Source organism: Podarcis filfolensis (genome assembly GCF_964270895.1).
Source record: "Podarcis filfolensis genome assembly, chromosome: 5".
In the NCBI taxonomy this organism is placed as follows: Eukaryota; Metazoa; Chordata; class Lepidosauria; order Squamata; family Lacertidae; genus Podarcis; species Podarcis filfolensis.
Genome location: NC_139608.1, coordinates 63,885,931 through 63,913,769, shown reverse-complemented (window position 1 = coordinate 63,913,769; position 27,839 = coordinate 63,885,931). Strand labels below are relative to the sequence as shown.

Genomic DNA, 27,839 nt, shown 5'->3' with positions numbered 1-27,839 from the left:
AATGATTTTTAAAAGTCACACCCGAGAGTAAAATGGTTTTAAATGCTTTTTAATTCATGGATTATGAAACATTCTGGCTTTCATGATCCCCATTTCCAGCTGCAAATTTCATTTCAGTACAGCAGTTGGAAAAATGAGAAAATCAGAGCATGGCTGCTACATATTTGATAGAACTTCACTGGCAATCCATCAGTCTATACACTGCACTATATACTGTTCATCAAGTCCAGGGGAAAAAACAGGTATGCCTTTAAAGAACAAAGTACAAGTTGCAAACATGTAGATCTTTGAAGTTACAAAAAATGGCTTCCCATAAGTTAGTTCTGCGGTACAGTGGTACCTCGGGTTACATACACTTCAGGTTACAGACTCTGCTAACCCAGAAATAGTACCTCGGGTTAAGAACTTTGCTTCAGGATGAGAACAGAAATCGTACTCCGGCGGCACAGCGGCAGCAGGAGGCACCATTAGCTAAAGTGGTGCTTCAGGTTAAGAACAGTTTCAGGTTAAGAACGGAACTCCAGAACTAATTACGTTCTTAACCCGAGGTACCACTGTACAAGTAAAGGAAAACTATTCACACCAATTCAGTCTTGAGAATATTACATGACAATCACCGCACATGATTGTGACGTCAGGTGATTGACAGTTGGGGAAGATAAGGCCCAAGCCTCCTGATCACATCCACTTCCCCACCACTACTCTGCACTGACTGGCAGATGTCCTCCAGGGCTTCACAATGGGCTCTTTCCTGATCCCACCTGGAGATACTACAGGCAGAACATGGAGCCTTCTAGGTGTGAAGCAGGTGTTCTACCATAGAGGGCAGCATTCTAATACATGCACAAAACCTGCATTCCAACAAGTAGGGACTGATATCAGTGCATATTTCAAAAATTATTTCCAATAACTTTCAGTTCAGTCTTTCAGTAACTGTGACATGCCAGGCTGCTTTCATGATGCAGATTGAGTGATTTGGAACACTTGAATATAGAGCTGGTCTTCCTAACTGTGTTATGGGCAGTGGGGTGGCATTCAATTTAGTCATGGTAATTAATTTCAATAGATCTACTCTGAATAAAACTTAGTTTAGTACGATCCAAATCATGTTTCCATATTGTCAATTCCACAGATGTTAGCAAAGAACTTGTCTCCACCTCACACTGCACTGCATAACAGAGTTTGGGAAGATCATAGGTCCTTTCTTCATGACTACAGTGGTACCTCGGTTGTCCAACACCTTTATTGTCAAACAAATCAGCCCCCAAACATTGCAAACCCGGAAGTGAGTGTTCTGGTTTGCGAACGTTTTTTCGAAGCCTAAGATCTGTCGTTGAGTCCGTAGATTCCGATTGAGTGCAGGAAGCTCCTGCAGTCAATTGGAAGCCGCACCTTGGTTTTCGAACTGTTCCAGGAATCGAACGGATTCCAAGAATGGATTAAATTCGAGAACCAAGGTACCACTGTACTGTGAGGAGAAGTCACTTGAGTTATGTCTCAACACCTCCATTAAAAATGCATGGATATAAATAATGATAAGCAGTTCAAAAATATTATTTTCAAAGGAATTATTTTGTGTGAACAAACAGGGATTTCTTTCCAAGGTGATTTTTTTTGTAGTTTTTGTAGTTGTTGTTGTCGTCATCATCATAGACATAGACTGATGGTGCTGATTTCTTGAAGGACTATTTCAGGATCACAAACTCACTGATAATTCTGCATAAACTCAACTATCTCTTTATACATGCGCTGTGGGGCATCAAAGCCCAAGATGAAATCCAGGTGTGCCCAGTCAGGAATAAACTTGTGGTAAACTAGGTTTGAGACCTGAGGAAGCAGCAGGGCAAAATCCTTTGGAGATGCAGCCCAGTCGTTTCCACCATTCCAGAGAGCTGTTGGAATAGTCATTTGTTTAATATCATAGGAAGGTGCTGTTTCCTAAAAGAGAGGGGGAAATAACAAATACTTTAAAAATACTTTATAAGTTAGGACTCTGCAAAAGATTTCCTGATCAAAACAAATGTGCACGTGCTCACGCGCGCGCACACACAAACACATATATATTGTTTCCCTGCTTATTTAACTTATATACAGAATTCATCATGCGAAAGGCTGGACTGGATGAATCCCAAGCTGGAATTAAAATTGCCAGAAGAAATATCAACAGCCTCAGATATGCTGATGACACAACCTTGATGGCAGAAAGTGAGGAGGAATTAAAGAACCTTTTAATGAGGGTGAAAGAGAGGAGCGCAAAATATGGTCTGAAGCTCAACACCAAAAAAACGAAGACCATGGCCACTGGGCCCATCACCTCCCGGCAAATAGAAGGGGAAGAAATGGAGGCAGTGAGAGATTTTACTGTCTTGGGCTCCATGATCACTGCAGATGGTGACAGCAGTCACAATATTAAAAGACGCTTGCTTCTTGGGAGAAAAGCAATGACAAACCTAGACAGCATTTTAAAAAGCAGAGACATCACCTTGCCAACAAAGGTCTGTATAATTAAAGCTATGGTTTTCCCAGTAGTGATGTATGGAAGTGAGAGCTGGACCATAAAGAAGGCTGATCGCCAAAGAATTGATGCTTTTGAATTATGGTGCTGGGGGAGATTCTGGAGAGTTCCATAGACTGCAAGAAGATCAAACCTATCCATTCTGAAGGAAATCAGCCCGGAGTGCTCACTGGAAGGAAGATCCTGAAGCTGAGGCTCCAATACTTTGGCCACCTCATGAGAGGAGAAGACTCCCTGGAAAAGACCCTGATGTTTGGAAAGATTGAGGGCACAAGAAGAAGGGGACGACAGAGGACGAGATGGTTGGACAGTGTGGGAGACAGTAGAAGGCAGGAGTGCCTGACGTGCTCTAGCCCATGGGGTCACGAAGAGTCGGACACGACTAAATGACTAAACAACAACAACAAATATGTTAAGGGGAATATAAATTGAGCACTTAAAGTGCATAACAACTGGACATTGTGCAGATTTAAGATGCATTGTGGAGAATAAGCACATCATCCATGAAAAGGAACTTGTTCACATTTCCTGGTAAATATACACGGTTTCCAACAGGCTTTGAACAATTTGCATATATTGACTGTCCTTTGTACATTCTCTGGCCATTTTTCATAATCTCAATCAGGTTTTGTGGAATGTGCTGCATTTTGTGCATTCTGAGGAAATGAGCTGTTTTGTATGTGACACTAAGTCAAACTATGAGAACCAACACAACCTGACAATAAGAATTATTCTATATTTCAGAGGCCAGCTTTCCCAAGCCTTATGCCCTCAGATGTTTTGGACTATAATTCCCATCATCTTAGCCAATTGGCTTTATTTCCTGGGTTGATGGGAGTTGTCCTCCAAAACATCTGGAAGGAACTAGGTCGAAGAAGATTGTTGCATACAAAATTTGTCTATTTATTTCCTTTATCATATCGTTCTCTGATAACCAAGTGTTCCTGGAGCTTCATTTTATACTAACATTCCACAGGAGGAAGTCATATTGATGATAGAGGATCCTTTAAGCAAAATGGAAGTAATACACATATAGGCAGATAGAGAGAGACAGAGGGAAGGAGGGAGAACCCATTTCATTTTTGCATTAGTGACATGAGCACCAAATCAACATTATTTCAGTTTTAAAAGAGATCCTTCTTGCACATTTCAGATATCATCATGCAAAGCAGACATCTGAGTTAGCAAATCTACATATGGATAAATTTGAAGGAACATACATACTGGACATAAGCAGTCTGTATAATGGTGACATATTGCTATATAAAAATATAATAATAATAATAATAATAATAATAATAATAATAATAATAATAATAATTTTATTATTTATACCCTGCCCATCTGGCTGGGTTTCGCCAGCCACTCTGGGTAGCTCCCAAGGGAATAGCAAAAGCATGATAAAACATCAAACTTCTAAACTTCTAAAAGTCAAATAGTTGTTTATTTCCTTGACATATGAAGGGAGGGTTTTCTGCAGGCGGGCTTCACTACCGAGAAGGCCCTCTGCTTTGTTCCCTGTAACCTCACTTCTCGCAGTGAAATAACCAGCAGAAGACCCTCGGAGGAAAGTGTAGACAATATCTTCATTTTATGACAAGGGACTGAAGATAGACATCTGGCATCTTGCAGATTTGTCAACAAACCTACATTCCCATATTAAAGAACAGAAATTGTCCTCCGGCGGTGCACGGCAGCAGGAGGCCCCATTAGCTAATGTGGTGCTTCAGGTTAAGAAGAGCAACATGATGCTAAATCTAATATTTTCATGCTTTAAGAACATACACAGTTCAGAGAAACAATAGACACAATTTAAAAGGAAGGGAGACACATGGATCTATAGAGTAAGTACAGTAGCACCTGGTGGATTTAAGGAGGACATAAAATGATATCTGTTATGTAACAAATTGAAGATGTACTTTTGTTGGAAATTATGCCACATTTCTTGCCATTCCAGTTATTTCATGACATTAATATATGTGTCTGTGGAATATTGCTTATTGCCATCACTGTATTTACACAATGCAGCAATGCAGCTTCATTTTCTGGTGAATGGAGACCACCGTGCGAGGCCAGCCCTTGCCCCCAGAGCCAAGTGGGGCCACGCTGTGCCTCCTGCTGCCTGTCTGCACAGTGGGGAGCATGGCCAGCCAACATGGCTGTTAACAGATTGAGGTTGAATCCTGACAAGACAGAAGTTCTGTTTTGGGGGGACAGGAGACGGGCGGGTGTGGAGGACTCCCTGGTCCTGAATGGGGTAACTGTTCCCCTGAAGGTCCAGGTGCGCAGCCTGGGAGTCATTCTGAACTCACAGCTGTCCATGGAGGCGCAGGTCAATTCTGTGTCCCGGGCAGCTGTTTATCAGCTCCATCTGGTACGCAGGCCGAGACCCTACCTGCCCACAGACTTTCTCGCCAGAGTGGTGCATGCTCTAGTTATCTCTCGCTTGGACTACTGCAATGTGCTCTATGTGGGGCTACCTTTGAAGGTGACCCAGAAACTACAACTAATCCAGAATGCGGCAGCTAGACTGGTGACTTGGAGCGGCCGCCAAGACCATATAACACCAGTCTTGAAAGACCTACATTGGCTCCCAGAACGTTTCCGAGCACAATTCAAAGTGTTGGTGCTGACCTTTAAAGCTCTAAACAGCTTCGGTCCAGTATATCTGAAGGAGTGTCTCCACCTCCATCATTCTGCCCGGACACTGAGGTCCAGCGTCGAGGGCCTTCTGGTGGTTCCCTCACTGCGAGAAGCCATGTTACAGGGAACCAGGCAGAGGGCCTTCTGAGTAGTGGCACCCACCCTGTGGAACGCCCTCCTGCCAGATGTCAAAGAGAAAAATAACTGCCAAACTTTTAGAAGACATCTGAAGGCAGCCCTGTTTAGGGAACCTTTTAATGTTTAGTAGGTTATTGTATTTTAGTGTTTTGTTGGAAGCCGCCCAGAGTGGCTGGGGAAACCCAGCCAGATGGGCGGGGTATAAATAATAAGTTGTTGTTGTTGTTGTTGTTAGGCAAATCCTTGCAAGACCCACAGAGAGGAATGCCGGACTGGGCCACACTAGGGTTGCCCTTTACCTGCCTGCTTCCATCTCTACATGTTCACCATCTGACTGAGGAGCAAGCATGTGCTGTCTGGGCGAGGTGGCCAGGGACACAGCAGTGAGGCTGGGCCAGATTCCAGGGCCCAGAAACCCCCAGAAACAGGGCAGGAATCCCTGCAAAGGGGTGCCTGATTTGTGCCACTTCAAAATTGTGTGCCCGGAGCCATGGTCCCACTGCCCCCTCATGCTGCGCCCCTGACACAGTGTGGGGAATTTCTATGAAATGGAGCTAGAAACTATTGTCATCAGATTAACAGTGCAATATTGCGGGTAAAATAATAGCTTCTTTCACTTAAGTTCACTCATGATCCCCGCGGTGTAGAAATTTAAATTGGTAAGTTTCTCATTATATTTACTTACTTACTTTCATACGTTCCTTTTTTTGAGATATGCTTCTAATGTTAAATGCATTGCTTTAACAGATGATTGCATTTTTTGCAAACCTGTACCAACTGAAGATATTGAATTTCGACCACGACACAAGTAAAGGTAATATTTGGATCTAGTTTGGTGAGATTTTTAGTTAAAGTGATTGGTTTATTTGGATGTTAGTTACAATTTTTAACAAAACTGAGAGACTGAACTCATGCATGCAGAATACTGCATAGCAAAATAGTCCACTGAAGAAGCATAAAATGCCAAAATGTGTTTGGTAGTTCAGTTATCCAGAAAGTTTGATTAAAAATATCTTATATAGCCATATCAGCTATCTAATTAATATAATTAAAGAAGTATAAGACCATCTCATGCATTGTACAGAAATTTTATTTTTATTAGGGTTTATTGTATAATTGTAGATATATTATTTTGATAAATAGTCAGTTTATGGATTTACATATTAGAATTTGTTAACGTATTCATGGGCATCACAGCCATTAGAAGACATCAGAAGGCAGCCCTGTATTGGGAAATTTTTAATGACTGATGTTTTGTTATGTTTTTATATATGATGTAAGCCAGCCAGAGTGGCTGGGAAAACTGCCAATGTCTTTGTTGTTGTTGTTGTTTAGTCGTTTAGTCGTGTCCGACTCTTCGTGACCCCATGGACCAGAGCACGCCAGGCACTTCTGTCTTCCACTGCCTCCCGCAGTTTAGTCAGACTCATGTTTGTAGCTTCGAAGACACTATCCAACCATCTCGTCCTCTGTCGTCCCCTTCTCCTTGTGCCCTCCATCTTTCCCAACATCAGGGTCTTTTCCAGGGAGTCAATGTCTACCATCATATAAACAGAGAAGGGAGGGAAGGGAGGAGAAAGAGGGGGAAAGAGATGCAATTAGTGAAAAATTCTTACCTGGTTGTGGTGAGCCATGTTCTCTTCCTTGCTACCCCAGTCAAAACCTTTGAACTCCTTACTCCTCCTATTCTGAAAAAAGAAGTGTACCATATTTTGAAAAAACTAAATGGGGAAATTAATATTATTGCTGTTTATTATTAATCAATAAATACCTGAGGATCATAGTGCAGTTTACTATATAAAAGCACAAAAGCACATAACATAATAACAAAACAATACGCACAGACACAACAGGCATGCCAGGTTGTGAGGAACATAGAAGAGAAGAAAAAGTTTTTACCATCTGCTTTTTATTCAATATTTACAGAGAGAGGCTTGGAACACAGCCTCTTGGGATAATGGCGTTGTTCCGAGTGACTCTCCACTCCCCCTTTTCTCATTTGTCATTGTCATCATCTCCCTATGGGTGCCACGGAGGGCCCCCTGTTTCTGAGCTCTTTGCTCTACTACCTTCAAGGCTCGCTGGGTTCTGGGAGAGAGGGGGTCTGGAATACTTTCTAAACACATTGTGTCTGTCAGCTGTCCTCCCTCTGGTGCTTCCTCTTCCCCCTCCACGTCTCCCATCATTTCCCAGCTTTCCCCCTCATCTGCCTCTGAGCTGTGACCTCCCTCAAACCCCTGTTGTAATTCTGAACTGTCTTCTTCTTCTCTGGAAGGGTCAGGCTGGGGAGGAGGTCACTGGGGAGGAGGCCATAGGTTGTGTAATTAGCCAAAGGCCGGGGAGAAGAGGAATGTTTTTCCTCAGTGCCTAAAGATATATAATGAAGGAGCTAGGTGAGCCTCCCTGGGGAAAGCATTCCCAAATGGGAAGCTACTGGAAACATGGCCAGTTCCTATGTGGCCATCCTCCAAATCTTTCATGGAGGATTGTATTGTATTGATCTTTATTACGGCCATTGGCCCATCACACGACAGTTTCCCATACCAACATAATGTACTTAAACCTCCAAATTTAAAACCGCCAAAACTTACAACAACAGACAAGAACCAAAGCAAAATAAAAACAAAAGACCAACATCATACATTACAATAAATTTGTAACATAAACATCGCCCTCTGCTCATAAATTAGTAGAAGACATCAATGGTGATATCACCTAATTACAACCTAAAACATAGATCATAGTTTAAAGGGATTATCCAAGCCACACAGAAGTCCGTTTCTCTTCTTTAGGGATAGGACGCTGATCAAGAATCTGGCAACCATGAGTGATCTTACGGGGTCATCATCATTTAATAGATATCTCAGTTTGGCTTCATTCATACCATCGGCAATTCCCTTTAGATATTGAGCAAGAAACTTGCTCCTGGCCGATGAGTGAAAAGCACAGTCAAGAATTATGTGATGCAACGATTCCGGTGCCCCACAATTACAATCACATAAGAGCGATATCTGTCCATTGGAGAATCTATTTCTCAGCACGTTCGATGGGAAGGTGTTGAATCTTGCCTTTACAAAGGCATATCTATGAGCCGAAGAAGTTAAGGAATTCAAATAGTTTGGGAGCCTTAAGAGGGGTAATAAACCAAGGTTTAGAGGTGAGCAGGTACCATTGCCCAAGACCATTTTCTGCTGCAAGTCCATCTCCTCTAGTTTACAGGTTACTGTTCTTTTAGCTGGAGCTATGTCCTGCTCTAGTAATTTGGATGGGGAGATTCCCATTGCCGTAATTTTCAGTTGTAAATTTTTTACCCATGGGCTCTGAAAATCATCTCTCCACATACACTGTATCAAGTACAAATTTGGGAGGCTGTGCCATAGGGATAACCAGTGACAAAGTATGTGCTTCCACAGAGCGTTCTCCAGGGATACAATATTAAGTTCTATGCGTAGCGCTGAATTACTTACACAGTTGGGCAATTTCAATATCCCTCTTAAAAACTGATTTTGAATAACCTCTAAGTGAGATAGGTTGACAAAAGTCCCCCAAATTGAGATGGCATAAGCAATTGTCGGGATCACCTTGGCCTTGAAGACTTTCAGCGCCGATGGGATATGTGTCGGTTTCAAGCCAGCAGAGCCAGTCCCAGCTCTTAGGAATTTGGCCACCCTCCAGGTGCCCGGCTTGAATCCTTGTTGACCTCCCCTGCCAGCGTCTGCCGGCAAGATCAAGGGAGGTCTCTTCGGCGATCCTTTTCAAACGTGAAAAGAACACACCACTCCTCCCCCTCCCATCTCCAGGGGGGGGGGGAATGAGACAGACAGAAATATATTTACATGTCTTTATTCCTGTCTTTCACCAGTACAGAGAAAACACGTCTGTACCCTCTGATACCCAGCTGCAGAGAGAGAATAACTCCACCCATGTACTTCCAGTACAGGGTCATGTGCCACTCTGAGCTAACATCCGGTGCTCAGAGCACATAATAGACTGTCCCTGGTTCCCACGGTACAGTCCCATAACATCAACATCCTGTTTGGCTTTCCAGCCATCTGGAGCACTCAGCAGCATTGCTCCTTTTTCGTAACAACCTCCCCCAAAAGAATCAATGCGTGTTGCGGCATGCAAAGCGTGATCCAGAGAAGAAAACAAACAGTTGTTATACACATAACACTCCCCTGTTGTTTCAGTTCCACCCTTGGAACTACCCGCCACTGGTTTCCCCAGTGTACCTCTCTGGTTGTCTGGCTTCCAAGGAATGAGTGCATCTGCATTCCCTTGGCTAGCAACTCTCTGTTGTGTCTTTGTCTCTGACTTAGACACAGCTCCAACCTGTCCCCGGTTGTTTACAACAGCAACACATGCAACAGCTAAGTTAGCAAACTCTTCTGAGTACCTTTTGGGTGGTTCACCCTTTGTGACTCTCTCAGACCTGCGTATGAGGTGCTGATCCTCTCTGCTCACTGGTTCTGTCTCAGGACTCCTAGGAGAACCAGTTCCAATAGTTAACAGTGGCTCATCCTTCACCTGTGAAGGTCTATCCAATGTGTGAGATTTCCTCTCAATGACTGTGACAACTGAGCTCTCTGAGCTATCAGTGTCGCTCTCAGTACCACTGTAATCTGTGAAATCATCATCATCATCTGAATCGTCCTCTGTGGGAAATGTGTGTTCTATCACTCTCTCCTGTTCAGGAGAACTCTCTAGAAATTTTGTGAGAATCACCTGACCAGATTCAGACAAAATTACTCTGTAGAGACCCTTTTCATATCCCACAAAAATGCCTCTGGCATTCTTTACTCCACCTGGAGCTTCTGTCCTCACATGAGACCCAAAAACCCTGAAATGGGCAACAGAAGGTTTTCTCTGGAACAGTTTCTCAAAAGGAGAACTTCCCAACTCTTTTGAAACCTTTCTCACCCACGCATGACAAAACGACATGAGTGACTCCGCCCAAAACTCATGTGGCAGATGTGAACTAAGCAATTGCGCATTCATCCCCTTTTGCAATTCTTTGTTCACCCGTACACAGACACCCCTGTTCCACGCTTCCGCTGAAACAGCAACCTTGTGTCTAATCCCTTTCTTGTGCAGGAACCTCTGGAAATCCTGTAAAAGAAAAATCTGCTTCTCATCTGTCAAAAGACAATTAATGTTAGCACCATGCACATTCTTAACCTTGTCACAAAACTCCTGAAACCTTTCCAAGGCTTCCTGTGGCCTCTTTAACACATAAACCCAGACAAAGTTAGAGAAATGATCCACACACACAAGATAAAATCTTGCTTTGCCTCTAGATGGTTCTAGAGGACCAATCACATCAGCATACACCCGCTGAAACGCTCTGTCGACCCTGGCCACCTTCTTGGCGCTCGTCTTGGTCACACCTGCAAGAGAAATCATGTTAGACTCAGAATTACATTCCATGTAATCACTTTGGTCAAAAGTCAACAAATACAGTCCATCTTTCTGTCTGGCAGAAAGATATAACTCTCCATCTTTGAAGATCTTGCAGCTCTTATCATCATAGGACAGTTTCAGTCCTTTCTTTGCAATCTGCGAAACACTCAGCAGATTGAACTTCAATTCAGGAACCAAGTAAACATTGTGTATAGTCAGGTTCAGACTCCTGAGATACACAGTTCCAATCCCGGTCGCTTCCAGCTTCTGACCGTTGGCTTGTTCCACAGCGAAGCTTTGCTTCTTAAACGTTGAAAAGAGCGCCTTGTGTGGGGACATATGAAAATTACAGCCCGTATCAATTACAAATGAATTTCCAACATCTGGCGTGGTTCCTTTCGCCATCAGGGCCTTTGCAGGTTTCACCGAAGACGTGGTTGGACCTTTGCCTGCTGCCTCAGGCTTTGCTGAGCGGCCCTTCGCTCCTTTCGGCTGGCGTGGCTTCTTGCAGTTCCGCTGAAGATGCCCAGCCTGTCCACAATTGTAGCATCGGACAACGTTCAAAGCTACAGCATCCTCTCCAGTAGCAACATCAGTGGGGGAATTAGAACTCCGTTCTTCCCTCCCCCTGTCCTTCACCTCCAGTGCAGCAAGCCTGTCGTGTTCATTCAAAACAACGGCAGACACCCTCTCCGCGGTCAATTCGTTCGCCGGAAGGGAACCCAGCTGACTGGCAACCGTTTTGTAAGTCCGATTTAAGCTGTTTATCAACATGAAGCAAAACACTTCCTCCTGCAGACGGAAATTGCGTTCCACCATCTGTTGGCGCAGATATTTCATTTCCGTCAGGTGCGCTTGAACATCTCCATCAGGCGCGAGCCTCAGATTGGTCAGCTTCTCAAAATACAGCAACGCTGAAGATCCAGCATCTCTCTGATGTGTTCTACGCAGCGTCTCCCAAATCTCTTGCGCGTATTCCAAATCCTGAATATGCACAAGTTGATCATCCGAGACACACAGAATTATAGCCGTCCTGGCCTTCACATTCTGTGATTCTCAACCTCGGGTTGGTGCTTGAGGGATGGGGTTCTCAATCACCCCAAAAAGCCTCTGATTCTGCAGCAGGGCCTTCATCTTTACAGACCAAGATGAATAATTGTCATTAGTCAGGGGAGGTGGATAGGGTAACCCTCCCCCCTTCTTGGAATCCATGCTGAACTCAAGTCTGTGCTTTCTCTCTCAAGCCTGCTTTCACTTTCAAGCCAGTAAAATCCAAAAGTTCTCTTCTGGGCTGTTTACTGCTTTCACTGGCAGGCAAACCTTTGGGCTGTTTTCAAAATCCTCGCACATGCTGCGCAGAATTCAAAACAATTCCACTTCCCAGGCTCTTTTTGAGCCATTCAGTAACTTTACAAGTACTGGCGGTCGTTGCCTAGCAACCTTTCTCGGGACGGGAATCCTTATCTACCACAGGAATTCCTGGTATGCCAGCCTTTCTTTCAGAGCTGTTTTTCTTAAATGCAGCTCTTTCGTGAACAGAAAATAATTCAGCATACCTTTTTGGGGCTCCGTTGCCTTTTGGTGTCCAGCTGTCTGATCAGCTTTCTGGCTGCAAGCAGACGCTTTCTTTATCTCCTTAGGTGCAGAGGATGGCAACGATTCATCGACCTCTCACCTCTCATGCAGATTCTCATAGATCAGATATCCATCGGTCTGCTACCAGATGTCGGTTTCAAGCCAGCAGAGCCAGTCCCAGCTCTTAGGAATTTGGCCACCCTCCAGGTGCCCGGCTTGAATCCTTGTTGACCTCCCCTGCCAGCGTCTGCCGGCAAGATCAAGGGAGGTCTCTTCGGCGATCCTTTTCAAACGTGAAAAGAACACACCACTCCTCCCCCTCCCATCTCCAGGGGGGGGGGAATGAGACAGACAGAAATATATTTACATGTCTTTATTCCTGTCTTTCACCAGTACAGAGAAAACACGTCTGTACCCTCTGATACCCAGCTGCAGAGAGAGAATAACTCCACCCATGTACTTCCAGTACAGGGTCATGTGCCACTCTGAGCTAACATCCGGTGCTCAGAGCACATAATAGACTGTCCCTGGTTCCCACGGTACAGTCCCATAACATCAACATCCTGTTTGGCTTTCCAGCCATCTGGAGCACTCAGCAGCATTGCTCCTTTTTCGTAACAATATGAAGGGCCCCATCGGTGAAGAAAAATCGCAAGATCGCCAAGGAGATAGCTTTGGCTCTGCTTGTAACATAGGCTACATGGGCCTTCCATCTAAGGTTATGTTGTAACCAAACTCCCAAATATTGGAATCTATAGACTTGTTCGATGACTCTCCCATCAATTCTCCAATTATGGAGTTTCCGGCTCTTTGAGAAAATTAGGACTTTAGATTTTTCATAATTAATTGTAAGGGAATTTGCTTTACAATATGATCCAAAAAATTTTAAGGCCCTCATAAGACCTACTCTGGAAAAAGAAAGGATGACTGCGTCATCCGCATATAGTAACAAAGGGCAGCGATAAAGTGCTAGGCGTGGTGCATGAATCCTTTCTTGAGCCTCTATTAGGGGAGTCCTCATGTCGCTTATGAACAAGTTAAACAGGAATGGAGCCAATATACAACCCTGACGGACACCTCTGTTAATGGGAATTGAATTGGTGAGATCACCCTCCGGGGTGAGTCTCACTCTAGCAGCTGAGTTCTCATGCAGTTTGATTATTAGCCAGAGAAGCCTTCTATCGATGCTTTCATGGAGGATTAAACTTATGGGGACTTAAGTAAGTCAAAATATATACCAGGGACCAGGAACTTCCATGCCACAAGACAATCTTATTCTGCCAGGGGATCCAGTTTGGCCCAAACACTTCTCCCAAAGTCTTCCACCTACTATCCAGCTGAGATTGCCGCTGAAGCCAGCTGGGTGTTTGTGTGTGTGTTTTTGTGTGTGTGTGTGTGTGTGTGTGTGTGTGCGTGTGAAAATCCTACTCAGTTTGCCAGAATTCCATGCAAATCCCTTCCCAATTCAGAAATGAGATTCTCTTAAAAGACTTGTTAAAACAGATCAGCAAGAGGTCTGCATCAGAATCTCCAGGAAAAATAAAGAGGAGGGATCAGTTTCATCTGCACCTTGCAACACACTTTGAAATCCTCCATTGCTACAACAGGTAATTGACAGGTAGGCAGCCCCACCCTGCTTTTAAATGTGACCTATGAAACTAATCCTGATAAAAAACTCCTGTGGTATCAAAACGATTCCCCAACCCTGTTTTGTTTTCGCAAGGCCATGAAGAAATTACCAGCAACTACATTCAACACCAGGTGCTCCCAGATCATGGCACTTCTTGGCCAGCCTTATGCTACTGACACACAGCCTTCACTAGCCTAGAACCCTCCAGATGTTCTGGACTACAATTCTCATCAACCCCAGCCAGCGTGGCCTGGCTGAAGGGAGTTGTCATCTAAGCAAGTTGGCACTATCAACACCTGAGTTATTCATTAAGACACCAGTCAACAAAATACTGCAGAAATGTGGCATTTGTTCATCTAAATACAGAAGGAATATATTGTGATTAAAAAGAAATTCACTGGGGAAATGAGTATATCTGTTCCTGGTGAAATACTGCTCTTTGGTCATTTAAAAAACAAAACAAAAATCTTAGAGAAGAAAATATTTTTGTTGTAAAATATGTAAAAAGAGAAGCTGAGCTATTGAGTTGAATGCTTCCTTCCATTATAGTTCTTGATCTCATTCTTAATAGCCTGTTCTTTTGAAAATGATCAATATTCAAAGCTTTAATCAATACACAAAGCTTCTTTTAACAGAATTGAGGATTTAGGTGCTACCTGAATCCAGTGAAGGATGTTCTGCGCAGATGTCCCAGCTGGGCAGTGTGATAAATATACATTGATTCGAGTCTGAAAGAAAGAACAAAGTGATTAGCTGAATTTATCTCAAAGTGTAACAGCCATTTCAATTTTATTTGGTTTGTTTGAACAAAACAAGTGCACTCTAGAGCTCTGCATCTGGATATCATGCAGGAATCAGTGTTTAAGTAGCAATTACATGCCAGTTTTGGAGATCAACTTGACACTTCAAACTAGCTGCCAATGCCAATATTGTGTTACCAAACAAGAGGGAAATTCGCTTACAGCAAAGCATTGCCCCACAACATAAATACATTTCTACTAATATTACAATCCTATGCACATTTACTAAGAAGTAAATTGTACTGTGTTCAAACAGGTTACACCCAGGTAACTATGCATAGGATTACAGATCCCGGTTATAATATTTTTCTTTATATAGTACAACCAGGGCAAATACAGACATATCAAATAACATCCATTTGTGCAGTGGGCCGGGCCATTGTGTACATTCCTCCTGTAGGACATGAATTCACTCCACCCTGCTTTGGTGCCATGTCCAGTTGTGTTACCAACCATAATTAAGGGCCACTCCTAGACTCTTATCAGGAACTATGAACTGAAACTCAGTATTGCTCTTAACTATGGTCCTATTGCATCATGGTGGCAAGGAAGACACCGCCTTCTTGTGACCCGTAAGGCATTACCTGCATTCTGTTTTGGAGAAGTGGACCCCTGTATGGGGAATTGCACAAGGGCCCCCAAGCACCTTAACTAGGCCTTGGTGCACACCATGACTTCTCACATCTTCACATGTTTCTTGGGCTGATGTGCACCATCTTTCAGTGCACACAAATATTAATTCCAGTTTACAAGTATCTGTACAAAAGCCATATTGGTTCATTTTGTTCTTATTTTTGCTCTTATTTCTATTGTGTATTTAAAATTTGTTATATTGTATTGTCTCAAGGAATGTGGCAGCTGTTCCCTCTTAAGGTTTCTGCCTTAATGCTACCAGACAATAATTTTCCAACAACAACAACAACAACAATAATAATAATAATAGCTCTGCCCATTTGGATGCCTCTGAAGATATTTCACCCCATTCTGCAAGTCTTTTTTAAATTTGAGGTGACAATTTCAACCTTCACCAACTTGGACATCTCTGAAGATATCATTGCCCAAAATGTGGGACAGCTCCAACCAATCAGGTTGCCTCTCAATATATCATCGCCAAACTTGGTACGAGGACTCCTGAGGTGGATATATTAGTCTTCAACTATGTTTGCATGCAAGGCACCATTTTGAATCAATATGATAGACTAATTTAACTCAAATTAAACACTTAAATTTTAGTCGCAGTCCTGGGTTGGTTTTTGTGTGCGCGCGCAGCCCAAAATATCACAAACTACACTATCCACTAGTGCTCAATGAAGTAGTCATCTGGGATCCACTTCTCCAGGGGTAATTAAGATATGGATGTTATAAGCAGCAACCATTTCAATGAAGCCTCCACATACTTCTTTTCTTTAGATCACACTCTTTACCTCCTATTATGTAGTTAGAAATCTTACCAGATTCATGTTTTTCACATTAAAGCCCATCCCTAGGAAGAAAAAACTGGCACAAACATGATCAAGTAAGAAACGATTACACAGGTTAGTAGCAAACCATTTAGAAGTTTTGCTTTGAGCAGCAAACTGCTTGGTTCCAAATATTACCTGTCAAAACAAAAACATTAGTACACAGGTCATTTTGTTAGTCAAGACTGCTTCCCTAGAGATACTTCCAGCAATATTGGGTAGCAAGAAAATATCACAAACAGTATTATGAGAATCTTCTACTCAGATTGTTAGGCTAGAATGCCCATTCAACAATCCATGGCCATAATAATGATAACAGCAATAATTCAAATCCCACATGCATAGTCAAACAAAAGGACCTTCTGCTATATTCAAGACATGGACATTGTAATTTCAGCCATCGAAGAGACAGGATGACACAGTTAAAGTGCATCTTGAGATGCATGCAATGTGCAACTGGCGCCCTTGCAATGTGGTTCAGGAACATCATTTCAGTAGGAGCCCAAATATGCAAAAGACTTGCTGTTGTGCAAACATAGCCACAAATAGCCAATAGCCAAATAGTTGTGCTGTGCTTGAAATCACTTAATTTAGGGTTGCCATATGTCCGGACATATCCAAAATACCACATTCAGAAGTAGTGCCCAGATGTTGGGCAAAAAAGCTCAACGATTTGAAATATGGCAATCCTACTTAATTCCCTAGTAATTTCAGCAAATGACGCCTTTTCTATTGTCTACATGGTAACATAAGGGAGAATGATTTTACTGCCTTGTCTTCTGACTTCTCCAGGTTGAGAATGCAAGGAGTGGCTGTTCCTACAATCTGAAAAGGGCACTTCAATCTGCTTTTGTCTAGGGTAGAAGTAGTGTAGCATAGAAGCCAAGGGTGAGCTGTGAATCATAAAGCCCCCAAAGTAATCAAATATCCCCCTAGCCACAGTCAGTATGGGGCTTTAGACAATCCACAATCTCTCGTTCTCAATCCTCCCACCAGCCAGACTCTAATCTGGGAACAAAACTGATCATGTTACAATGTTGTTGTATGAATTACTGAGCTAAAAGTGGGTGAGGGGGACATTTGGCCAACACAGAAGCCCCCAAAAGCCTCCAACATGATCAGCAAATGTTTCTGAGCCCAGAGAATGAGCTCATGTGCCTGTAACTGCCCACCACACTGTGATCATCCCAAGTTATTTCTCAGTAGATTGGTTTGGCTCTCTTGTCCTATAGTCATACATTGTTTAATACTTAAAATAAACCAATAATGTAATAAAGACACACTCCTATAACTGTTCAGCATTATTGCTTTAAAGGCAGCTGAGTTACGCACAGGTGTAATCTGCCACCATACTATCAAGATCTTCATGTAAGTTTGTACCAAGTCCTTTTGCTTGGGCACTTGAGGATTGTTCTCTCACCAGCACCTCTTTCTTTCCTGCCCGCAGCAGCTGTTTTGTGCTGGCACCCATGCTACTTACAGCAAGATAGAAAAATGGGCACCCCAATTTTTACAGATCAGCTTAGACTGAGCAACACCCTGATACCAAATTTCAGCATTCGCCAGCTTGAACAGTTTAGGTGTCTATGAGAATGACAAATGGCCTCAGGTCAAATGATGGATACATTTCCAAGATCTTAGCTACAGCCAGAGATATTTGCACCCTCTATTTTAAACAAATATTTGGTCCAAAATGCATACTTTGACCAAGGATTCAGGAAGGTGAGTGATCACAGCTGATATTGGGCTCATCGAATAAACCGTGTTGACCGATGGTGCCAATCCAAAGAACATTTTTATCTTCTGGGCGAGCTGTGGCATGGTTGAAAATGCAATGAATGCTAAGAAACAAGATGAGAAATAGAAATAGAAGATAAATGAATATAGCAAGCACTACTGCCTTGATCACAATACAAGAAAAAAATCTTAGCCTTTTCTCATAAAACAAAAGCAATAAAGTACAGTCAATCCTCAGTTCCTGAATGGCTCCGTTTTGGAACACTTCGGCTCCCGAACGCCGAAAACCAAGAAGTAAATGCTCCAAGAAGTAAATGTCAGACGCGGCTTCCGCTTGAGTGCAGGAAGCTCCTGCAACCAATCGGAAGTCGCTCCCCGGTGTCAAGCGTTTCGGAAGCTGAATGGATTACATTTGACAACCGAGGTTTGACTCTATACATTATTGTAAGACCTGTGAGGAATGGCTTATGGTCACATGCTTCTAGTCAAACGAAATATTGGAAAGTACACGCTCATATCCCCTCCTCTTGGGAGCCTTAATAAAGTACTTCCAGGATTGTTAAGCTACAGTTTCCTGTTACATCCAGATTCAGAAACTTCTGTTTAAAATCCAACTACAAACCAGGCTTGATCCTGGCTTGAAATCCAGGATTTTATTCAAATTAAACAAGACTTTGTCAGCTGAGATGAACTGAAGCAACACAAAGCACATAAAACTATGTTTGTGAGGGGAGTACAGTGGTACCTCGGGTTACAGAAACTTCAGGTTACAGACTCCATTAACCCAGAAATAGTACCTTGGGTTAAGAACTTTGCTTCAGGATGAGAACAGAAATCACGTAGCGGCAGTGGGAGGCCCCATTAGCTAAAGTGGTACCTCAGGTTAAGAAAAGTTTCAGGTTAAGAACAGACCTCCAGAATGGTTTAAGTTCTTAAACCGAGGCACCACTGTATTATATTCCATACATTTCTTTCTCTAAGTCCATAGCAGCTTTGAAACATTTCTTTTATGGGAAATGTTACTAAGGGGAAAATGCAGGAAACCTACACAGGGATTGTTATTCAAGATGGCTCTCCATGTCCAGTGGCTCTATGTGTAACCACTGTACTATGACCAAAATCTCTCTTGAAATTAATATACAACACCAACTGTACAAATAAACATGTTGCTATTAGAATTGGCAACACGTGTTTCAGAAGCTTCCTAACCTACCCATTGTGCAGCCCTGGGAATGACCAACATAAAATATTTTCTCTTGTCCAGTTTTTCTCAGGATAAAATTTATTGAAGCTGGAAGGTCATATTTAGCCATTTCATCAAAACTGCAAAGAAAAGGAATAACAGAATGTGTTTTACAGACTTGCATACAGACTTCTCCAGCCAATGCAATACAATATCTGGCAAACCAGAGATCACCTCCTCCATGGACTACCAATTCTCTGAACATTTGTGAAACAATCTGATTTAAATTAAGCCATGACTCATCTTCTTTAGATATTTCCACTGGCACTGTTCACTAGCAGTCAATGCAACACTATGAGCTGTTCACTGAAAACTTAAAAAGTCCACCAAATAGTGGCCATAGGGTTCCTGCAATGTGACAGTTTTAACAGGCAAGCTGTCCCTAAATCTCAAATATCAGCACCTGGAGAGCCAAACAAGTCATGACTTTAGAACACATTTGCACAAAATAGGAATTGCCAGTAGAGTGCCCATAAACCTGTTGAGTGGTATCAAAATAAAACACAGGCAGATTAGAAGGGGGAGAGGAATGCTTCTGTTGTTGGCACTAGTGTGACTATACTGGAAGCAAAAGGAGAAACATAAAGCTTTTTTAAAAAAACGAAGTTTCTGGAGGCTCTGCCTCGCCTCCCTGCATATCTGAGGAGCTTCAAATTCTGGCCAAGTAACTTTACTCAGAATCAGCAGGACCCACACTTGGTCCCAGGGGCGCCGACTTGTGCCGCAGATTAAGGGTGCCCAGCAGCATGTGCAACGTAATGTGAGGTCAGGATGTCACATTGCCCCTTGATGTCATGAAGTCACATTACATCGCACCCGCCACAGTGGCACCTAGGAGCCCTGGAAGTCACCTTGGAGGCCCTGTTGTGTGGGTGCTGAGCACCCACAACAAAAATTTGGCACTAGCACTTGGTCCTTCCACATCAAATCTAGTTACACCCGAAGCCAACCTGATCTGTTCATATCTACGGAGTTTAACAATGCCATATTTCATCCTTTCAGTTGGGATTATCCCAGCTATGTGCTTTGTCTTGTTGCCGACATCCATCTGGGTCAGGAAACAATGAAAGAGTGTGCCTTTGAGGATGAAGTCAAAATGTCAAAGAGTTAGATTCAGGTAGATAGCTGTGTTGGTCTGACGCAGTCGATGTCCAGTAGCACCTTAGAGACTAAGTTTGTTCTTGGTATAAGCTTTCATGTGCATGCACACTTCTTCAGATACACTGAAATAGAAGTCACCAGACCCTTATATATAGTGGGAGGGTGGGGTGGTTTTTTTTTCAGGCGGGTAGTAGGAGATGGATGATTGACTAAATGGGTATAGTAAACCTGTTGACGACTGCAATTAGTCCTACAGGAAAAGGCAAGGGATAGTATGCAGATGATTAGCATATCTCATTACCCCACCTCACCCTCCCACTATATATAAGGGTCTGGTGACTTCCATTTCAGTGTATCTGAAGAGGTGTGCATGCACATGAAAGCTTATACCAAGAACAAACTTAGTCTCTAAGTTAATCTTTATTTGTCAAAGAGTTACAGTGCCTGCTGTGCTTGTAGAGACTGATACAGGAGAGACAGGTTTTGTCACAGCTGGGGCAGATGAAGGCATCTGGTTCTGTGGATGCAGGTGTACCATGCCATTTCTCATCCCAGTGGTAATTTCTCCTCTGTTCTTTACTGTGGATATACCACCTACCAGTAACTATCTGTCTCCAGGCACTGCTGTTGTCTGCAAGAGATCCCCACAACGTGGAGTTGATGTTGCTAGCCTTCACATCATGTTTGGAAACGTCTTTCTAATACACAGTTGGCCAACCAGTGGGCCTGCTGCCTGAAGTCAGCTCCCCATAGAGAACATCTTTGGGGGATCTTATCATCTTCCAGTCTTCATCAGAGCATCTAATTTCCCACATGAACAACATGTGCTGTTTGTTTGTTTGTTTGTTTGTTTGTTTGTTTGTTTGTTTGTTTAAAGAAACAACTACCAATTATATTTACTTGGAAATATATTTCTATACCTTCAGATTATCAGGGTGCTGTTCAATGTTGAAACAGAAGAGGAAGAGCATGGCAGATTAAAAACCCCGAAAGGAAAACTAGGAACCAGAAACACATAATGAAGTTTAGAAAGATCACTCTACCTGAATCGCCAGAATTCTTCTTGCTCCACAGTATAGTTAATGTGTTTCATGGACCAGGTGTTCCCTCTACTGTTTCCTAGCCAAACATCATAGCCAGCATCAGCCAGTATGAAGCCCAGGCTGTTGTTGTCCAGATTTGACACCCAGTTATCGCTACTGCCAAACAAGCCATGTTGCAGAAACACTGCGGGCTTCGGATCTGCAATGGAAATCTTTTAAGTATAGTTATAAGAGGTAACGTCAGTGTTTCTTTCCAACAAGACAGTGATCCATCAGAACCTTGAATGGCAGTTGTTGTCATTCCATATTTCAAGTAGCAGCCAGTGAAGTGGTGCAGGTGGGGCAATGTTACTCTCATGGCTTCCCAGTAAACTGGGTTGCTGGTGCTTACGGAGAGCAAGAAGGGAAAGGGAGAAGTGCATGTTGGCGGAGCCAATCCAATTCCCTCACCTCTACGTGCAACACCAGGTCAAGCTCCCCCAACCTTGCCTCTCCCCTCTTCCTCTCAATAAGCTCCAGTGAACCAATGTGTGGGGAAATCAGGAGAGCATTGGTACTCCACAAATGCCACTTCACTGGAAGCTACTGCATATCACCTACCATAAACTTGGGGCACAAAGCATGCATGGGCAGCAATTTTATATGCCCATGCATATAAATCACTCCTGAATGCAATATGTAAAGCAAGTCTCCTCCCCCCCTCAAAAAAGGTCCCGTCTCCCCAGTTATTTGTAACAGGCAACATTGAACCATTCCACTCACCTGCCACAGAAGCACCACATATCTTTTTATTTATACTTACTTCAATTTAATTTTTTAATTTTTTTAAAAAAGTGTCATTCCACAAACAGCCCTGTGTTCTCTGATGCCCATAACCATGTTCCATCAACGTTGTGTATATAATAAAACTACGTTGATTTATTGAAACAGATTGATTGAAAAGCAGTGATTTTCTTGTCTGTTTTGCTCTCTTCAGACATGGGTTGTCAGGTTGTCCATGAATGTTAAATCACAGAGTGGTGAGATCCAGATCTCAAACAAGTCTGCCTTTAGAAACCTCCTACCCCTTGCAATAGGGACGCGGGTGGCGCTGTGGGTAAAACCTCAGCACCTAGGACTTGCCGATCGCATGGTCGGTGGTTCGAATCCCCACGGTGGGGTGAGCTCCCATCTTTTGGTCCCAGCTCCTGCCCACCTAGCAGTTCGAAAGCACCCTTAAGTGCAAGTAGATAAATAGGTACCGCTTTACACCGGGAAGGTAAACGGCGTTTCCGTGCGCTGCACTGGTGCTGGCTCACCAGCTTTGTCACGCTGGTCACGTGACCCGGAAGTGTCTCCGGACAGCGTTGGCTCCCAGCCTCTTAAGTGAGATGAGCGCACAACCCTAGAGTCGGACACGACTGGCCCATACGGGCAGGGGTACCTTTACCTTTACCTTTACCCCTTGCAATACTACAGTGCAGTCATTAAATGACTAATGATACATTTTGGGGAAAGCTGTTAAAATATTTCTGACTATTATGATAGAAGTGTTGTTTCAGAATCCAAAGGGATATGTTGTTTTGTCATAAGGCCTGCTTCATGAAAAAGCTTTTTTAAAAAACAAAAAAACTTGGGGGCATTGCCACCACATGTGCATAAATGAGCCAGTGACATTACACATTCTTGAACTGATATCTTTTTAGTCATCTTATTCAATAAGTCATCTTATTCTTACATTTTAAGCCATTTTACTCAAATATAATCTTATATTGGGAGCTTGGCACTGGAAGCAGGTGGCTAAGTCCTCCTGCCCTTCCTTCATCACACCACCTTTGCTTCTCAGGTATTAGGTAGCCCTAATATCTTTCAGAAAAGCAACACCCTTAGACTGTCCTTTGCATTTCTTTTATTATTATTACTTAAGAATTTTCTCAAATTTTAATACATACATATGTTAATTGCCTTTAAACACCCTCATTCACTCTACATAATACCCTAATTGTAATTATTAGGGATTGTAGGGAAAGATCTGCCAAAAAAGCTGAAAAACATCTTCATGTATGCGACAACGGTCGCAGGAGTTTTAATAGCACAAGGATGGAAGACTGAAGAAACCCCAACTAAAGAATCATGGCAAGAAAAATTGATGGACTATGCAGAACTGGCAAAACTGACATACAAGCTACGGGACAAGGATAACTGTGACTTTAAATGGGAATGGGAATGAATGGGACTTTAAATGAGAATGAATGGGAACCCTTTACAAAGTATTTGAAAATGCAACAAAGCGAACTGGACTCCTTGGCTGACTTTGAATAAACATTCACAAACTTTTTATTGATAATAATCAGCTAAATAGTTTGAGGATCTATACAACTGTGTAACATGCAGAAAATAGCATTTTTAGAGAAATCAAAGACTGGAACTGAGGGAAGTCAGGGGGTGTGGGTGGGTGGGTGGGTTCTGTGGGGGGAGGGAGGGAAGGGAGGGAAAATGGGGGGGGGGGAATAAGGATGATATGTTTTTGGATAATATGTTTTAATTTTGAATAAAAAAGTTATTAAAAAATAAAATAAAAGTCGGATTGTTGTTTATTTCCTTGACATCTGATGGGAGGGCATTCCACAGTTCGGGCGCCAATACTGAGATGGTCCTCTGCCTGGTTCCCTGTAACCTCACTTCTCACAGTGAGGAAACTGCCAGAAGGCCCTTGGAGCTGGACCTCAGTTTCAGGGCTGAACGATGGGGGTGGAGACATTCCTTCAGGTATACTGGATCGAGGCTGTTTAGGGCTTTAAATTGTGCTCAGAAATGTACTGGGAGCCAATGTAGTTCTTTCAGGACCAGTGTTATATGGTCTCGGCGGCCACTCCCAGTTACCAGTCTAGCTGCCACATTCTGGATTAGTTGCAGTTTCTGGGTCACCTTCAAATGTAGCCCCACATAGAGCGTGCTGTAGTAGTCCAAGTGGGAGGTAACTAGAGCATGCACCACTCTGGTGAAACAGTCTGCGGGCTGCACACCTGGTCCTTCAGAGGCACAGTAGCCCCATTCAGGATCAGGGAGTCCCCCACACCCGCCCACACCCTGTCCCCCCAAAACAGTACTTCTGTCTTGTCAGAATTCTACCTCAATCTGTTAGCTGCCATCCATCCTCCAACCACCTCTAGGCACTCACACAGGACCTTCACCGCCTTCACTGGTTCTGATTTAAAAGAGAGGTTGAGCTGGCCCGAATCCCAATTGGAAGGGATCAAAATGGTCCGCATCCTCCAGGCGTGCCTGGAGTTGTTCTGCAACCATCCACTCAATCACCTTTCCCAAGAATAGAAGATTTGAGACTGGGCGATAGTTGGCCATATCGGGCGGGTCCAAAGGTGTTTTTTTAAGAAGCAGTTTAATGACCGCCTCTTCAGCGGGGCTGGGAAGTATTCACCATTCTGCAGTGCCCATCACCCAGCCCTTCCTGGCTCGCTTTTATTAGCCAGGATGGGCAAAGATCAGGGAGACAGATAGTTGGTTTCACTCGTCCAAACAGCCTGTCCACATCCTTGGAGGTAACAGATTGGAACTGATCCCATGCAACTTGACTAGACAGGACTCTAGCACTTTCCCAACCCAGCCCTGCTCCCGTGGTGGAGTCTACCTCATTCCGAATCTGAGCAACTTTAACTGCAATAATTTTTTTTTGCAAAATCATTGCAGGAGATCTTGGGGGCCTTATCAGGCCCCAATGGCACAGGTGGTTCCATTAAATTACAAACCACCTGAAAGAGTCTCCTGCCTGCTGTTTTCTGCAGATGCAATAGAGGCAGTGAAGAAGGTCCTCTTCAACGTCACTATTGCCACTTGGTAGGCTCAATGTTGAACTCTAACCAGTGTCCGGTCCGATTCAGAATTAATTCTTAGCCACTAGTGCTCTAGCAATCTCAATGATTGTTTCATTGTCCTCAGCTCTGGGAAAAACCATGGGGCTGTCCAGGCTCCATGCAGTTGGAGAGGGCACTTTGGAGCCAGGCAGTTGATAGCCCTACTTAACTCTGCATTCCAGCGGGCCACCAGGGAATCAGCTGAAAGGCCATCAACATAGGATAAAATATCTCCTACCACTCTCTGGAAACCATTTGGATCCATTAAGTGGGGGGCGCAGACTATCCGAATTGGTCCCACCTCCCTGCAGAGGGGAAGGGTTGCAGAGATGTCCAGTTGCACCAAGAAGTGATCTGACCATGGCACTTCTTTTGTTTCACTTTTACTTAGTGTCAGATCACCCACATCCATAGAGGTAAAAACCAGGTCCAAGGCATGTCTAAGGTTTATTTTGCTACTCCTCTTTAGTTGGGATTTCTTGGTCTTTTCACCTTTGTGCATAGATTACTCAATCTGCTGTTGTAGCATACAAGAAGAGATTAAGTAGCTTCTTGGGGATATCAGAGTTTGTTACTCCTAAGAGGAAGGCCTCTGGTTTGGGGGGGGTCATCTTTAATATTTTTTTCAGTTCCCCATAAATTATTTTCCAGTATATTTGGCTTGCTTACATGCCTACCACATGTGGAAGAAGATGCCCTACATCTTTTGGCATTTCCGCATGACTTGGTTCCCTCCTCCCCCTCCCCCCCCCTTGCATTTCACTTTTCACTCAAGAAAAAGCTGCATACAACACACAAAGCCACTGGGCAATGGAATTGGCAGTGTCACCAACTCTTCACAGCCCTGGTTTTTTTCTCCTTTTTTTTATTCAGGCTGTGACCCCTATAAATGGCAGAAGAACATATATCTTAAATAACTGCAAAAACACTCTTTTGCAACTAAAGAGATTTCCCCCCACAAAAAAGATTGCATGCAGTTCCCTATGACTTGGGTCAAGAAGGTATGGAGAGCACAGCTACGTCAGCACAGAAAATGGCTGCTGTCAACATGGACTATGAACTATTTATTCCAGCTTCCTCATCTCCTTGTCACCATATTTCCTTACTTCTTTAATAGTTCAGGAAAGGAGTAAGAAGCACTTGACCGCAACTACCTATATGACCTATCTTTTGCAATATTATAGAAAAAATAGAAGAAGGACACACTCAACAATCATCATAATAGTGCACATTACCAAACAAACTGCCTATGTTCTTTTGCACCAAATCAAATTTTAGTAAAGCAAGAATTCATCAAATAATAATCATAATAATCATAATAATAATAATAAATCCCCAAAATAATGAACATTTGTATATGTGCGTACACACAATATATACCTCAAAGCACACACTCACCCTTGTTTGACTGATTTCTTTTGCCATGAGGGATTCTGTTAATACTCAGAATATAACCATCGTCTGTCACCACTTCATATTCCTCACTGGGATATCCTCTGAAAGAAATAATTTCGCTCTGCAGGGTGGAGATGGTGTGGTTGGACAGGTTAACAAGCAACTGTAAGATGTCTACAGACCACTGCTTTTTTCTAGAAAAATAGGTGCTGGTACTCACCATGAAGTTTTTATAGTAAGTCCTATACTTTTAAACAAACAAACAAACAGAGGTGCCGGTACTGTGTACCCTTGAGTACCCCCTGGAAAAAACACACTGCTAAACACTTATTTTCCACATGATAGAATTGATAACTGGAGTGTGCAGATGGGTGATAAGCCAGATAAGGTCGTAAAACAATCTCGTGCCATCACTTATTTCCACTTAAATCCAAGAACTGATTACCTGCCTCCCTCTGCTGAAATTAGAAAAAAGGGAGCCTTTTGTTGCAGAATGTCTTCCCAGGATACCTTCCCAGCCAATTGCTGCTGTTGCTGCTGTTCTACATTTTTATGGCTGTTGTTCCCAAACTCTCCCCTTCCCTTGGACCACTTGAAAATTGCTGAGGGACTTGGTGGTCCACTGAATGATTTTTGTTCTTGCTGCTGAACAATTATAATGCACTGTGCAGGATGCTAGAGTTGCTACTGCAGAGCACCTAATTGATGTTCACAGAGCACTGGTGTTCTGTGAAGCAAATGTTGGGAATTTTATTGAGATTTTAAAATAAAATAAAATTCCAAGCTGCCCTGAGCAATGATGCATTGGGAGGGCAGGGTACTACTTCAAAATATTATAATAAATGTTTTCTTGTCCCCTAAAACCCCAGCAGCCCATGGAAAATTAACTTCAAGGATGTGGCGTACAGCACCATTAAGCAACACTAATTGTCAAAGATGCCTTGAGGTAAGAAGATGAGAAAGGAAAAGGAAAATGGCTTACAATATTCATAGTCGCTTCTGGGTCTACGCTTCTTCTTTTCCACAATATTCCTGAACTAATAAGCACATGGACCAAGCCTGCCCCCATTACGAAGAGCCATATCATTGATTGGCGTGGAAGCAAATCCATCTTTGAGCCCAGATACACAAGACTGCTCCTCAGTCACCGAGAAGATGTATTTAGGTTCCATGGAATGAAATTACAAACAACATGACTTTAAATAGGTTGACATTATTTGTCAAGAGCAAACAACACCTACTTGGAATAACAAGTCATATCTAATTGATATGATTGGTTTGGTCTTGCGTAAATTCCAGGATAATCCT

General features: G+C 43.0%; 1 protein-coding gene and 1 long non-coding RNA gene across 4 annotated transcripts; one reads left to right on the top strand and one right to left on the bottom strand.

Moving 5' to 3' along the window:
* Positions 1-33: 33 nt before the first annotated feature.
* LOC310762728 (putative lysosomal acid lipase/cholesteryl ester hydrolase) lies at positions 34-27,708 on the bottom strand. Of its 3 annotated transcripts, XR_014548148.1 has the most exons (10): positions 27,514-27,705; positions 26,535-26,652; positions 21,286-21,484; positions 19,112-19,221; positions 17,863-18,002; positions 16,153-16,299; positions 14,558-14,629; positions 6,913-6,984; positions 1,588-1,938; positions 34-1,554 (listed from the first exon to the last, which is right to left on the bottom strand). XR_014548148.1 is itself a non-coding variant. In XM_083614189.1 (9 exons), the coding sequence occupies exons 1-9, from the start codon at positions 27,640-27,642 to the stop codon at positions 1,705-1,707; spliced, it is 1,221 nt and encodes a 406-aa protein (XP_083470315.1). In that variant the 5' UTR covers positions 27,643-27,705; the 3' UTR covers positions 34-1,704. The 3 variants fall into 3 exon arrangements, 2 of the variants coding, with proteins under 2 accessions (XP_083470315.1, XP_083470316.1); XM_083614189.1 differs by having other exon boundaries at positions 34-1,938; XM_083614190.1 differs by lacking the exon at positions 16,153-16,299 and having other exon boundaries at positions 34-1,938; positions 27,514-27,708.
* On the top strand, positions 1,947-14,196 carry LOC310762782. The gene is made up of 3 exons (XR_014548168.1): positions 1,947-3,046; positions 6,044-7,784; positions 13,470-14,196. It is a non-coding gene; the product is annotated as an uncharacterized lncRNA (long non-coding RNA).
* Positions 27,709-27,839: the final 131 nt, after the last annotated feature.